This window comes from Sycon ciliatum, chromosome 4 (genome assembly GCF_964019385.1).
Source record: "Sycon ciliatum chromosome 4, ocSycCili1.1, whole genome shotgun sequence".
Classification (NCBI taxonomy): Eukaryota; Metazoa; Porifera; class Calcarea; order Leucosolenida; family Sycettidae; genus Sycon; species Sycon ciliatum.
In genome coordinates this window covers 39915573-39930944 of record NC_088646.1, presented here as the reverse complement: position 1 = coordinate 39930944, position 15372 = coordinate 39915573, and the positions used below count along the sequence as shown (strand labels likewise).

At 47.7% G+C, this 15372-nt stretch overlaps 1 protein-coding gene across 1 annotated transcript in view; it reads left to right on the top strand.

Moving 5' to 3' along the window:
• The window catches only part of LOC135816133 (protein polybromo-1-like), a 31935-nt gene extending 16615 nt beyond the window's left edge, over nucleotides 1-15320 (top strand). The window contains exons 25-46 of the mRNA XM_065329512.1: nucleotides 85-127; nucleotides 420-506; nucleotides 809-954; nucleotides 1329-1512; nucleotides 2287-2378; nucleotides 2668-2743; nucleotides 3097-3168; nucleotides 3395-3496; nucleotides 3749-4072; nucleotides 4440-4545; nucleotides 6784-6859; nucleotides 7525-7792; nucleotides 8019-8267; nucleotides 8709-8837; nucleotides 9335-9412; nucleotides 10101-10172; nucleotides 10730-10851; nucleotides 11364-11456; nucleotides 11664-11842; nucleotides 13160-13206; nucleotides 14042-14256; nucleotides 14516-15320. Coding sequence (XP_065185584.1) covers nucleotides 85-127; nucleotides 420-506; nucleotides 809-954; nucleotides 1329-1512; nucleotides 2287-2378; nucleotides 2668-2743; nucleotides 3097-3168; nucleotides 3395-3496; nucleotides 3749-4072; nucleotides 4440-4545; nucleotides 6784-6859; nucleotides 7525-7792; nucleotides 8019-8267; nucleotides 8709-8837; nucleotides 9335-9412; nucleotides 10101-10172; nucleotides 10730-10851; nucleotides 11364-11456; nucleotides 11664-11842; nucleotides 13160-13206; nucleotides 14042-14256; nucleotides 14516-14771 — 3016 coding nt within the window. The 3' untranslated portion in view covers nucleotides 14772-15320. The remainder of the gene's footprint in view (nucleotides 1-84; nucleotides 128-419; nucleotides 507-808; nucleotides 955-1328; nucleotides 1513-2286; nucleotides 2379-2667; nucleotides 2744-3096; nucleotides 3169-3394; nucleotides 3497-3748; nucleotides 4073-4439; nucleotides 4546-6783; nucleotides 6860-7524; nucleotides 7793-8018; nucleotides 8268-8708; nucleotides 8838-9334; nucleotides 9413-10100; nucleotides 10173-10729; nucleotides 10852-11363; nucleotides 11457-11663; nucleotides 11843-13159; nucleotides 13207-14041; nucleotides 14257-14515) is intronic.
• Nucleotides 15321-15372: the final 52 nt, after the last annotated feature.

Sequence of the window (15372 nt, the reverse complement as noted above, 5' to 3'; positions counted from 1 at the left end):
GTGCATGCATGCATGTGTGTGATACGCTTACGTGTGTGCAATGAATATGTGTCTGTGTGTCTGTGTGCGTATGTCTGTGTTTAGGAAAGGTCTGGACATGTCCGGCATTAAACGCTTAATGAACGAGGTTAGTTTTTGGCTATTTGCACAAGATATTATTAGCTAGATAGCTTGTATGCTCAGCCCGTGTTGCTCATCCTTGTCTTGCTACCTGCATGTACATATTACTCTCTCATCTTTGAACACTGCTTGACCTGCTGTGTTTAGTGTGTATGTCTGCCATTTTCTTCTTTCGCCTGGGCATTTGTCAGCACACTAACGATTGTCTTTGTACCGGATAGTCTCGCATTTACGGTCATATTACCTGCTGAAGTGTCCTACCGTATAATAATGCTATTGTGTTGCGTGCCATTGTGCAGGGAGAGTATTTGCGATTGGACACGTTGCAAGCGGATGTATTCGCAGCGTTTGACACTGTGCGTGAACAATGCGGACCAGCTTCACAGGTACGCAAGCAGAATCTGCTGCTGCTGCTGCGTGTGTGTGTGTGTGTGTGTGTGTGTGTACTGTATTATGGGGTACTTGCATACTGTGCAACACTACACTATACAGCTACTCTTCAGCTATTCAACACAGTATAGCAATGGTGCTGACTGCTCTGCTCAATGGCCATTGTGGCAAGGATGAGTGTGATCCCGCTGTATACTGCCCGTGTCTTGATTCACTTCGATCAACTCCTAGTTCATCTTGTCGTTAGTGCTAGGGTGTGAGCTTCAATCGTATCCTGTCTACCTTTCTTTCTTTTCAGCACTGGAATGACTCCGTTCAACTCCAACGCGTCTTCATAGAGAAGCGCGATGAGCTGTGTGGCCAAGGACAGCTCCTCGACTCTCCAGCATTCAGCTTTGGCCTGCCCAACCTTGAAGCCAGGGTGGCTCGCATCAGACAGGAGTGGTACGTGTGGTAACAATATTTGTTGGTGCAGTGCTGCTAAACACTGGCAACAGTATGCCATTTTGCCTACTGCTGGAAGTAAATCAGGACTGGAAATTGCAATATGCAGTCAACTGTCTTAGTAGATGTGTGAGATATATCATCTATTAGCCTGGTGATGGTAAAAACCTGAAACTCAAGAGTTGCAGTGAACTCCCCTCTTCTTGCTGCATACATTGGCTCTGCTTTATTCAGGCATAAGACTCCACTCTTCGAACAGTGTAGCGCTACTCTGCTTGTTACGAACCACCACTATATCGTAACTCACCTTTTACCGCACAGTGAACAGGTGAACGCAACCTAATATCCTCTTGTGTGCACTTCTGTGTTGCCAGTGCGAATGCAGCAAAGAGAGCTCCCGCTGTTTCCCAGTCTAGCTCCGCTCCTCGTGCCGGTGGGCAAGAATCTTTATCAGCACCAGCGCCATCCGGCGAGGAGCAGATGGAAGTAGAGGAAACGTCAGCGAAGATTGGAGACAGTGAACAAACCGGTGCAGCAGATTCTAAAGAAGATGGAGAGGTGAGATACATTGTGCGTTGGGCTGGTCATGGTGCTTTAGAAACTTCAGTGCTGGGGTCATGATAGGTCATAATGACTTACTGATGTTCTGCTGTCCTGTATGCCAAGGTTAAGGCAGGGTTAGTAATTTAGAGATGTGTGTAGCTGGGTACTGTGTCAAGTACTTGCATCCTGCACTAGGTCAGTGGCGGGTATACAGAAAGCTGCAGTTTGATACTCGTAGAGTATTTGCAGCTTGGCTGGTTAGGCGGCTTGGCTGTTGCAAAGGTAGAACACATGCATGTAGTAGTGCATTTGCTGGTGATATAGTTGCTGCTTCTTATGCTGCTATTGCTGCTGCTGTTGTTGCTACTGCTGAAGACTTAGTGTTTATGAGTATTGCACTCCGGTGGGATGGCAAAGAAAGATAAGCTTCCTGGAGACATTTACTTGAAGATGTGCTATGTTGTGAACACAGCGTATTATAGAAATGATACTTACTTCTTGGCCGTAGAGATTGCTTGACCTCGCCAATTGCCGTATTGCAGGTGGGATTAGAGCGGTGTGCGTTAGTCAAGGTTGAGCACACCGTGTTAATGCTGTGCTCAGCCTTGAAGTACTGCATGGTGAATGCCGAAGTGTACTGCTCTGTAGGAAATTGTTCTATTATCTTTTTTGCTGTGTTGATGTAACGTGATTGCCAATACACTATTGACTGAAATTATGTATGTGCACTTGTGTGTTCGATGTCCTTGTCGTGTATCTCACCATGCTATCTGATACACACTGTGACAGGCTGGAGATGACTCTAAGTATATACCCACTGAGTCCATCACCATTGGAAGTGAAAAATATGCACGTGGTGACTTTGTCTACGTTCGTGCCAGGTTAGTTGCCCATGCTGCCTCTCCTGCCTCTGCCTCACTGCTGCTGCTGGTAGTGATGGTGGTGATAGTAGTGCTGCTGCTGCTGCTGCTATTGCTGGCGCTGATGGTGGTGCTGCTGCTGTTCAGTGGTGTAGCCTGTGATACATAACAATAATTACATGTATGTGAAATAGGTCACCACTTCTAGGTTTTGTGTTCATCCGTTGTGTTGGTTTGCTGTACATTGCCCCAAGCACAGTGATCTCTTCCGGTGTTATCCTGGTGTTCTGGTGCTGTGTTGACCTTATAGGGATGACCAAATGGACAATCATGTTGTAGCTATTGAGAGGTGGCAGAAAAGCACTGACAGTGCTGATGACACGGTGGTGAGTGCTCAGTGTGCACTTCTTCACTTCACTGTCAACTGGTGTGCTGTGTGATGATTTTATGTTCGGGCCAATGTTTGTGCATGTGTGTGGGCGGGTGAGTGTGGGCGTGTGTGTGTGTGTGGGCGTGCGTGCGTGTATCTGTGTGTGATGGGATGGGATGAGATGCAACACATTGCTGCTGCCTGCTTCCCCAGTCCAGAAATGTTACACTGAAGTGTGGTTACCGGTATCTGGTGAATACTGTTGCGATGGAAATATTCATCTCTGCGTGCTCTTTTTTTCTTTTCTATCCATGCCCCCCCCTCTCTCTCTCTCTCTTCCTTTCTTTCTTCTCTATCATACTCATGCAGGAGTTCTTTGGAAACTATTTCTACCGGCCACCTGAGACATTCCATGTTCCAACACGGAAATTTCTGGAACAGGTTTGTTTGGCATATGTGTACTTGATTATCACTTCACTGCCCGATTTCTGAAAGGCTCTGGAGAGTGTTTGTCTGTTTGTATTACTATTACCTGGGTTGATTTGTTCATATTACTAAACTGTGATCAACGTGCATATGTTGCTTTGAGTCCACCATGCCGTGGACAGATGTGTTCGGTGCTGTGGACCTACATGTACATCCATTATCCCTCCCGTCTGCTTTGCAGGAGATCTTCAAGAGTGACTACTACGCTCCTTTCCCAGCAACCGATATTGTGGGTCGGTGCTGTGTAGTGTTCTGCAAAGACTACTTCAAAATGGTGCCTTCGGTAAGAGGTCTGTCTGTCTGTCTGTCTGCCTGTCTGTCTGCCTGTCTCTCTCTCTCTGTCCTGCTTTCAGGCATTTAAAAAGCCTGCTGTGGAGTTCTCATTTTCATTTGTTGGACTTTTCTTGTCTTTATAAATGCACTATGTGCATCAAGCATAAACTGGCACTGGATTAATTTCTTGTTGCTACTGTTGCTGTTCTTGTGCACTAAGCTATTATTCTCGGTATTGTGTTCACCGCCACGCTTACGATAGGGTTTGGCTGAAGAGGATGTGTTCGTGTGCGAATCGCGCTACATGACCAAGGCGAAGAGCTTCAAGAAGATCAAGATCTGGCCTTTCACGACCGGCCGCTTCAAACTGAAGATGCGTGCGCACCCATTGCAGGCTCGTCGTGTAGAGTCAGTGTTTGCACAGCATGCTGCAACATCGTCCAGCAGTGCTGCTCTGATGGCCGCCAAGACTGACAATGTAGAGTCGTCAGAGGCTGGTGATGCGTCGTCGACTATGGGTAGCATGCAAGCCACTGTTGTGTCAACGCAGGTGGATGACCAGCCATTTGTTGTTCCCAGCACGCACGTGAGTGCCGGGTTGATTTGCCTGTCATGACTCAAATGTGTGTATGTGAGGATGCGGGTGCGGGCGTGGGCGTGCGGGCAGGTGCGCGTGTGCGTAAGTGTGTAACCAATGCTGCCTGGGTTCTTTTTACCTTGAAGAGGGCACAGTGTTACTGTGTACCTCTGACATTACGCTGTGTCCGATCCGCTTTGCAGAAATTAATAGTGTCATCCTCTGGTACTGCTGTGCAAACTAGTCTGTTGTACTTTGAGCATGGGCATGTGTGTATGTATGTATGTATGTGTGTGTGTGTGCGTGCGTGCGTGCGTACGTATGTATGTTTGTAGCGGTACATTTTACTTGACCTTGTATGTTGTGTTCGCTGCAGAATGTGGTGAAGGTCACTGAGTCAACAGATACACCGCCTGGCGAGGATGGCACCGGCTGTACCTATTATGAACAGTTTGTCTTTGAGTCGTGCACCTTCAAACTGGGTGAGTTTATTTGTGCTGTGTTTGATGGCGCCCGCCGGTGCTAGGGCTGCTGCTGCCGCCGCCACTGCCACCGCTGCTGCTGCTGCACCTCCGTTTGCTCTTGTGCCACGATCTTGAGTTGACAGTGGCAATGCTGCTGCTACAGAGCTAGTTACTCCCAGTGTTCATCCGTGCACCCTGTGGCATAGCTCTGCACTCTACCGCGGCCACAAGCAGCGAGTAGTAAAATACCGGCAGGTGACTCGAGCATACGCGACCAGTTTGACGATTGCCTCGATATTTTTTCACTGCTCCCTGGTCACAAGTTCTGTGGATGTGTAGATATGGTCTTTGGGAGTCATTCTGTGAACTAAATAGGGGTCGCTAGGGTTTTTGCTACTGTTACAGTGGTCCAGAGGGCGAAAATGTTATTTCGCCCAAAATGCCTATGTTTGAGCCTCAAGATCACAAGGGACAGATCAGGAATCTCAAATTTTATTGCGAATTAAGAATCAGTATGATCTTCTCATCTAGTCCGAGTGAATTATTACAGAGAGGAAATTTTGGATTACCGGTATACTAGCCCATGCTCTCGTTGTAATGGTCTTCCTGGGGTGTGTATGGTTGGTACGATCTAGAACAGGATCGGACGGCTGGTGCACATGGAGCAGCCTCGTGCCAACCAAACGGTACTCCAGAAACAGAGCACATTTTTGTGAAAGGTTTGCCTAACTTGGTGCATTCTTCAAAATGTGTACGGGTCACCATGGTCACTTTGTACAGTACAACGAGTCCAACCCAAAGGCGTATGTACGTGATCATGTGAGACCAAATCGATGGTCCAGCCAGGTTTCACTGTGAAAAAGTGAAACTGCTCGGTCTGCTCGGTCAAGCAGAACATGTTACTGGCCAACCCAGAACAGGTGCAGCTCCAACCAAACGCGCTGTTCTGGTGAATCCTGTTCTAGGTTGTACCAACCAAACGCACAGCTAGAGTTGTTCAACAGACTTTTGCTTGTGTTGATCTTGGTGATCCTGTGACATTGCTACTTTCAAGGAATTAGTAAGGACGTTTAGCAACGCGAAAGTTCTAAAGAAAATTCGAGTCTGGGAATGAGAACAGAAACAAAGGTCGAAACTTCGAAAACTTGGACGCGAAGTTGCAGTGATTTGCGAAAGTAACTTTCTCTTTTCTCGGTACGCATTTGACTACAGGGAGTAGTAATTTTACAGCCCCCTGCTTGAGACTGAGATGTATATACGGTACGGTACTATAAGATTCAATTAACACAAGCATCTGCATGCCGCACTCACACAACGAGCAACCAGTTTGGGGAATAGGAGGGTTTGTCAATTGCTTTGCCAGGCTCCGAGTGAGTGACAGCTTAGAGCTGTGTGAATGTGTGTGTATGGCAGCTGGGCAGGGCCCTGCTGCGGAGGCTGAGTGAGCCGTATGGAGGCAGCCGGGCAGGGCCCGGCTGCGGAGGCTGAGTGAGCCGTATTGAGAGGCTGAGTGAGCCGAGGCTGAGTGAGCCGTCTGGGTGTGAGAGGCTGAATGAGCCTTTGAGGAGCCTGGTAAGCAAGGTTGACTCCCCTCCATGTATTTACAGAGTTTCGCCGGTAGACGGCATCGGTGTAGTTATTGTAGGCCGGTATGATAATGGATACCGACAGGAGAGAACTAGAATAGGAAACATGATGATGACAATAGTGGAGTGAGTGGGTGGGTTGAGAAAGAAATCCACTGCCTAAGCGGACAAAGCAAGAACTGAAGTCAGGAACAGTGGACTTCGGAGAGCAATGAGCGTGTGAGAGTTTGTTGGGAAAAGAGCATGCGCCTTCTGTGTTAACATATTTTTGCGCGTGCGCAAAAATCATATAACTTCGAGAAAAGTCATTTCGCATTGCTAAACCTCACAAGTTTTCTTTTTCGAAATAGATTTTCGCAAAATATCACCACCACCAAATGTTCGAATTTTCGCATTGCTAAACGTCCCCAGTAAATCACATTTTCCTAACAATAGTGTTAGTGTGCAGGCGTTGTGTAGTTGTCTGTCGCCTCTGCCCTGCCTGAGTTTGCTGGGCTGTGCACTGGGCATATCTGAGCCTTTACATGCATATCATAATACTGGCATAGTCTTGTTGTATGTTGGAATGAGCAATGTGCTGTTTCGGGCACGTGCTGGATATCAATCACTGGTGGATGTGTTGTATTGTGCACTACTGATGCTGCCGACGCTGGTGTTGTTGTTTGCTCAGGTGATAATGTATATTTGCGCTCCGATCAAGCCGACCCATTTGTGGCACGTATTGATCGTATTTGGACTGATAAAGAGTAAGAGACTCTATATGTACATGTACGCTGGCGTAGGTCTAACAATTAGATACTGTAAACCGGGAAACTTTTGCGGCGTGCAACTTTTGCGTTTTGAAAAAACGCCCCTGTTAACGACGGGAAATTTTAGCGATTTGGTCTTTTCAGGTGGTACTAGTGCATGTACTTCCGTTCAAATTCCTCAGTTTGCAGCGATTCCAATTCGCGTTTTGGCAGTGATCCCGAAACTCGCGAAAATTATCCGCTCGCGAAAGTTTCCCGGTTTACAGTACTGCTGGATTTTAAAGCCTGACATGATGTGTAGTTATGTACCCCTGCAACATGTACGGTCACTAGTCATGGGCCGGCAATGTGCTTTCAGCCTTCCTACTCACATCTGTCACCGCTGGTCTTCTTTCTTCTACTGCCCATATTGCTTGAAAATTGAAATGGTTGTGGTGAGTAGCACTGAGTACCGAGTTCTGCTGTGTAGCACTTGGTGAATGTGTACTTTGCGTTCCTTACTCTATACCAGCCTCCATGAGTTCCATAGACATAGCCCGTATGTACTAGGGCACCTAGCTAGCGGGAATGCCCACCACCAGCTGCTTGCACTGAGCTGCATCAGGGGCTCGTTGGCTGATGTGTTATTTGTGATGTTCACTCTGTTTGTGTGCGTGCATTAGTGGACATCCGTACTTCCATGGACCATGGTTTGTGCGTCCATCAGAGGTCGAACACTCGCCATCACGCATGTTCTATAAGCGCGAGCTGTTGATGAGCAGTCTGCATGACTCCAACTCCATGAAGTCCATCCAGGGTCGATGTGCCGTTCTGGACATGCAGACATACACAAAAGGCCGAATGACGGAGGTGAACGAGACCGATGTGTATGTGTGCGAGTCACGATACAACGAGAGCGATAGGCAGATACGGCGACTGAAAGGTTTGAAGGTGAGTAGGCAACTAACTTCATGTACTGCTACTGGTCATCTGGTGTGCTTGTGGTGATCTGGTGTGCCTGTGGTGATCTGGTGTGCTTGTGGTGACCTGGTGTGCTTGTGGTGATCTGGAGTGCTTGTGGAAATATCATTTTGTCATTGTCAGGCGTGTTTTTGTGTGTTCCATTTGGTTATGGCGAGAACACTTTCCTTTTCTGCTGCTCTCCATAACTTTTCAGGTATTCCAGTTATCCTCGGTAGTATTGAGTGACGAGTGGTACTACTTTGGTGAGGATATTGCACCACTCAAGGTGCCTTCGCCGAAGATTGTAGACGAGACCGACGGAGTTAACGCTGGTAGTGCTTCTAACATTGCAGCCGCTGGTAGCGGAGTATCATCTGTTCCGTATCGTGCTGCTCCCTCCACACCAGTCACGGCAAGCCCTCTGCCACGAAAGCCTATTGCAATCGCACCCAGCAGCATGCCGGTGAGGATCCTGGGCTGCGTGACGTTCTCGCATGTTGTGTGTGTACGCGTGTGTGTGTGTGTTTAGGCATGTGTGCACATCTGTGTGTATGCACGTTACTTCCAGGCACTTGTCAGTTAGCCAAGTGTCACTGACTGAAATTCTCTTATCCAAACTTCACTCATCTTAGCATGTCAATTGACTGCACAATTGTCCTCAGTGAGAAATGTAGAATGTCAGTTGCATGATTGACATGACTCACTGGATTCTGTCGGGACTCAATTACATGTGCATGCTGTACTCTGCACAACAGTATAAGCATGCGTTTGATTCACATGTCCCGATGTCCATACAGGACGATGTAGCTGTGAAAGCATTGTCGTTGCCGCTGTCGTGATTGTACGTCCCCGTAGATCACTGTGCTCTGAGACCAGTTGCATTGTTGTGCTGTGTTGGCTGCAGAAGAGTTCACGCTCCGCATTGGGTTCCGTCTCGGCATATCTCTTATTTGCCGGCGAAGTTAGTTTGAAGCTGAGGAACACGCAGCCCAGTATTGCTGCTGATGAACTGAATCGCCTCGTCGAGGCTGAGGTATGGATACAGCTTGCACCATGCCAGCTACAAACTACTCTTTTCACTGCTGCTCTTGGCATTCACTCAGCGTATCTGGCCAGTGTGTCCAGTGCGATGCTGTTGGAAACTTGTGAGCAGGAGTGTATGTGCGTACTGTATTTTTGTTATAAGCATTTTCAACCTCCCTCCAGCTCACTTTTGAAAGGAAAAAAGGCAGGTGTATATTTTTAGAGCGTGTGGCCAATATTAATACATGCATGTGGTGTGTGTTTTGTTGGAGACATGCTGAACATACAGTTAGTGTAAGGACACAGCCCAATGGAGTGTGTTGTATGGGTCACGCAGTATAACAACCTCTGTTTTCTTGTCTGCATTACGTGTACTGAAGTACATTAGTGCGAGTTGAGCTGGAGGGAACAGCTGAGCTCTTCCCACTCTAGACCAACTTGATATGTATGATGTAACTTTGAGAGACATTTTTTTTGTATTTTTGTTTATTGTGTACTCATCTTCAGTGGCACCAGCTGTCTGAAACCCAGCGTACCGAGTACGATGTCAAAGCCTCATCATTGTCTCACAGCAGTGTCTTTGCGGTGAGTACGCACAGTCACATGTTCTATGAGATGAGCAGTGCTCTGATCCGAGTACGGTAAAAGCCCATGATACAGTACACAGTACATGTACATGTACTTGAAGTACTGTCGTGGATATGGAAATCCAGTCGAATGACCGGGGCCGGCACCCTCAGCACGTGCAGAACGTAACGTCGTTGCACGCAGTGTCATGTATGTAATGTTGTTCGTTGATCCGATGCGACCAGCGTGCTGCAGCGCATATGTACCATGATGTACCGCACCCACGGCTGCATGGCCAGCGCTCTTGGGCCGCTAGACGTGCGGCCGGATTTCCATGTCCACGACAGTAGTATCTTGCACAGTACGTTGTAGTGTATGGGTGATTAATGATTATACAGGCTTTTACTGCATGTCGAAGTCAGTGGAACATCTGTGTGGCATTACGTGTGGCTAGCGTCGTGTGCGTTGCATCAGTTTTGCTTTTTCAGGGAGTAGCACTCTGCTGGGATGGATGACATGTAAGCATTACTTTCATGTCTAGTCCCTAAGGAGGAGGCCTGGCAGAGAAATTGGAGAAGACTTCGGTGGCTGAAAGATGTACATGTGTATGCTTGTTTGTATACTTGCTACTTGCTACATATATCTTCATCTGTGTGTTTATTCCATACATGTGGTGCATGGATTCTGTTTTGCTCTTCCCTTCCAGTCGCCACAGCCCAATATGGTGGTGTATGAATGTCTGTGGGAAGGCTGTGGCCACCAGTATGAGGGTGAACCGGTTAGTGTATAATTATCCTACTGAAGATCAGAAACAATTCTGTGGAATGTTGATGTTGTGTTTAGTTGTGTACTATGTGTATGTACCACATGCACTACTTCAGGGCATGGGTTTTGCACTTTGGCTGAATTTCACCTGCCACAGCTGTATCTAACTTGGTAAGGTGTGTGCATGTGTGTGGGTGTGTGGGTGGGCAGGTGGGCAGGTGTGTGCGTGTGCTTGTGCTTGCGCGCGTGCATGCGTGCGTGTGTGTGTGTGCGGGTGTCATTTCAGTCTCCATTGCTTGATCTGGTCCTTGTAGCTGTTCACAGTTTCTGTGCATGCACTGCGCGCGATAATAGTTTTGCTCTACTGGTGTATTTCAGTGTCAGTGCATGATAACTTACTGACATGGCTCTCTCTTTCTCTCTCTCTCTCTCTCTCTCTCTCTCTCTCTCTCTCTCTCTCTCTCTCTCTCTCTCTCTCTCTCTCTCTCTCTCTCTCTCTCTCTCTCTCTCTCTCTCTCTCTCTCTCTCTCTCTCTCTCTCTCTCTCTCTCTCTCTGCTGATGTGCTGCAGGACTTCTTATCACACATGACTAACACCTATGAAGGCAGTCACTTGTACAGCTCCTCTCACCTGGGCACTCCCGGCGAGTACCCCTGCAAGTGGACAACATGCCAGCGGTTCAAGCGTAATGCGTAAGTAACGGCTCACCTGTCGGTAGAGATGATATTGTGGTGCTGTATGCAGGACATGTAGTGTATTCTGTAGTACTCCAGACCTGACACTGTGATGGTGTGTTGATGATGCCCTGTGATCATTTATGCTGGGTTTTTTTAGGGTAATCTTTTTTTATTACAGCTGCTGGTGATGCCGAGTGAAAACTCACTACCGGTATGCAGCTACATGCTGTATGCCATGGGAGTACTTGTAGAGGTCGGATGCTAGTCTGTAGTTGCAGTTCTCAGTACTTTGAAGTAATTCTGCAAGAAACTTGGCCACAGCACACTGATATCGGCGGTATTACTTGTCCTATTGCCCGTCTGCTTGCTAGATCTGCGTGTCTGTATAAGCTATGAAATGTTAACGTCTCTTCCTGTTTCTCTGTATCTGTCTCTCTCTCTCTCTCTCTCTCTCTTTCTCTCTTTCTCTCTCTCTCTCTCTCTCTCTCTCTCTCACTCTCTCTCTCTCTCTCACTCTCTCTCTCCAGGCCATTCCTGTCACACTACAAACTGAGCAAGCACATTCGTGAGAATCACCATGGTCATGGACGGCGCATGATCACTATTGCACAGCGCTCACCGTAAGTCAATAGCATGCTTGTCTATCATCATTTTTTTGTAAGCAGGTTTGTTAACTGGCGCTGCTCTTGTGACATGCTGTTTGGGAAGCGCACTTGTACAGTGTATTTGTGTTCGGCTTCTATTGTAGAATTGCTCAAACTAGGATATGATCACTCCACTGGTCGAAGTATTCCAATCTGTGTAATGTGTGTGCTTGGGTTCCGTAGAAATTACTTTCCCCGCTCGGTGACTGTCAGCAAGTCAGCTGCCACTGGAGTGGCGTCGGCGGCAAGTTTGGCAGCCTCTCCGCTTGCAACACCAGTCACAGCAAGCATGCCAGGACAAGCGGCCCTGGCACTGGCCGGTGCTGCTACTTCTGCTGCTGCTGCTGCACCAGCTGTCAATGGTGAGTTACTGCAGGGCATGCCTTCGCTGGGCCGTTTGTTGTTGAGAATGTTGGCAGTGGCAGTATTGTGCCAGTAGTAGTGGTTTTGTCATGTCTAGAACACTATACTGCTCCATAGAACTTGTTTGTGCCTTAGTCAATCTTAGCCAGTCTAATAGCCAGTCTTAGTCGGTCTTAGCCCCAGTCTTAGCCAGTCTTAGTCGGTCTTAGCCCCAGTCTTAGCCCCAGTCTTAGCCCCAGTCTCAGCCCCAGTCTCAGCCCAAGTCTCAGCCTAAGTCTTAGCAGCCAGTCAATACCATCTTTCAAGACATACCAACCAATTTGACCCTTATGCTGAGAAGAGGGAGCTGGCTGATGGGATGCAGCTAGAAACAGCTGATGCAGCAGTCGTCGGTGCACACACTGATATAGCAGATGTGCAAGTTGGCAATGTCTGGGGAGAGTCGTTTTGCAAATAATCGACGTGGAGACAACAATTTATCGACGTGGAGACAACAATTCTTCAGTCACGACTTTCCACTGATGAATGTGACAAGAAAATTAATTCTGGTAAACTTTCATGACTTCGTTGTAGTGTGGCGATGACTGCAGAATTTGTTCTCTTTATTGCTATTATAAGAGAGTCGTTTTCCTTGTCATTTGCTTGGGAGAGATGCATGTCCTCTGAAGCTGTCTACCAGTCACAAGTGCGGTGTTTCCTCCCCAGTGCTCTCCAGTCAAGTCTTTTCTGTGGAGAATTTCCATTGCAGAATAATAAGTGATGTAGAGCCTCTCCTTTCCGCTCCTTCCTGAGCATACCCAAATTACGTGAAGCCCAAACCTATAATTATGTACTGTAGTACGTTGCACTGCAGTCTCTGCTAATTTCCTTATTCGGTCATCAACCGCAGGTTGTCACTTTCATAAAAAAAGTTTTTTTGTAACGCCCCTCCCCACACACTACACAATGCAAGGGAAACTTGCTCTGTGTGTTGTATGGCAATCATGACAGTCAGCCACAGTTACTAAGTGAGTGCGTTCGATTTTGCCCACGAATCGATATTGACTCCATTCATGAGTTACCCCTGGCTACTCGCATCACCCCATGTGAATTGGATGAATCGATTCCGAACTGATTCCAGGGCTCAGGACATGAATATCGAACGCCTTGAATGCACAAGGTTACATTCATGAATGGATTCATAGGCGTAATCGATTCATAGGCGTAATGGATTCATAGGCGTAATCGACACACTCACTGTACTACTGACTTTGCGCCAGCTCAAACTTACTGTATCCTGTTTTCGGTGCACGTGTCTCTGTGTTTGTATACGCTAGGGGCAACGGCGGCAGGGTCAAACCCGACAGGCAGTGCAGCTCAGCAGGTTGGTAACAGCTAGTATCAATCATGATTCGTGACCATGCTACCCATGGTATCCATGCTATCCATGCTATCCAGACCGTGATCATTGTCTCCATACTCAAACACATTCACACCTACGCCATTGGTTCTCGTTAGACATTGCTGGGGTGTCCTGAAAAGCGCAAATTGCACTCGTCTTTTCCCAGCGGAGATCCTACAATCAATATTGTACAGCGTCCTGTTGCAGTCGATGGATGGGCTAGTTTTCTGTGCTGCTGTGCTAGTAAAGACTGGAGACTTGCAGAGAACGGGGTCATGCTAGTACAGACTGGAGACTTGCAGAGAACGGGGTCATGCTAGTACAGACTGGAGACTTGCGGAGAACGGGGTCATGCTAGTACAGACTGGAGACTTGCGGAGAACGGGGTCATGCTAGTACAGACTGGAGACTTGCGGAGAACGGGGTCATGCTAGTACAGACTGGAGACTTGCGGAGAACGGGGTCATGCTAGTACAGACTGGAGACTTGCGGAGAACGGGGTCATGCTAGTACAGACTGGAGACTTGCGGAGAACGGGGTCATGCTAGTACAGACTGGAGACTTGCGGAGAACGGGGTCATGCTAGTACAGACTGGAGACTTGCGGAGAACGGGGTCATGCTAGTACAGACTGGAGACTTGCGGAGAACGGGGTCATGCTAGTAGTAGTACATTGTAGTGAGTTGATGTATTGTGTCTACATTACAGCTAGCTCTCACACATACACATCTTGTCACCTTAGAAGAGCATGGTGCCTTTATGCTATGTCTGTATGGAATATATCCTGAGTGTATGGTGTGTGTGTTCTCCTATTGCAGACTGCAGCCACTACACCCGCAGCACAGCTACCTGGAGCATCCACGAGTAATGCAGGCACTGCTGCTGCACCTACACAGGCTGCTAGTAGTACTGCTGCTGCTGCTGCTGCCGGAACAGCAAGCAATACTTCAGCATCAGCTCAGGCAAGCTCAGTACCGGCTGCAGAGAGTGAGGAGGAAAGATCTAGGAAGCTTCACACAGCACTATATTCATCGTAAGTGCAACGAAACAGAGCCCAACCATGCCCGTTGCCTCTTTTAGCTTTGTCACAAGAAGGCTGGTAGTAAGGCAGACCTATAAACGTTACAATGTACTACTGTTGTCCATTTTCTCTCTTCTAGTACGCCTTTGTACGCCTTCTGTTTTTTTTGGGTTTTTTTTAGCCATCACAACTGTGCGAGTCATCGTGTTGACCTGCAATCAATGTATGTGTACGTGTTGCTGCTTCTTTGCTGCTGCTGCTGCTGCTGTAGGTATGTGGCAAGTGTCCAGACCCCCTCCGACACGCTCAGCCAGTGGAGCAATGTGACAAACAATGAGAATTTGCCAGCCACACTGACCCTGCAACAGCTGCCGGTCGCCTGGCTACCGACGGAGATCTCCAAGCGAAGTCCTGCTGTGCCACAGGCACAGCAAAACCAGACTATTCTCAAATCGCTGCTGACGCTGCGGCAGCTGATGCTGCGTGACGCAGCCACCCTCTCAGACTGGTCCACAGATACGAACTGATAATCTGAACCTGTGTTCGAGCTCCTTATGCACATGCACCGACCGTCTTTCCTTACCTATAAGTTAGTGTTGGTGTTACCGTACATTGTTCCATAGAAGTGCAGCAAGGTTCTCTGTGTGTATCTATCTCATCCCGCCGTGTCTCTCTGTCATATGCATTCCGTAGCCGTGCTGACTGTATCCTGTAGAGCTAGCTGTGTTTCATGTGTCCTGTCTTAGCATCTTAGTATAGTTTCTAGCTTTTCTTCATATCTCAAACGGTGGACGCCACACCACATCTACTTCAAGTAGGTCTTACTCTTAGTAATTCATGGAACCACGTAACAATCCATAATAATAAGAATAATACCATCAAATCAGGCATGTGTACATGGTACGTGTACAGTCATGGTCTTTCAGCATGGCAGCTGTAAGTTCTCAACACTTGTGTTCACTGCATTTATGTTTTCAATGTTCTTCCTCTGTATAGGTGCACTGTTGGCATTTTCTTGCACAGTTGTGAAAAATTCAAGATGTCGAAAAGTCAAAAAAAATGCTGCGTTCACTTTGTGCTGAGGAATATGCCGGTGAGACGGGCATCTGTCAGGAAGCATTTCGAGGA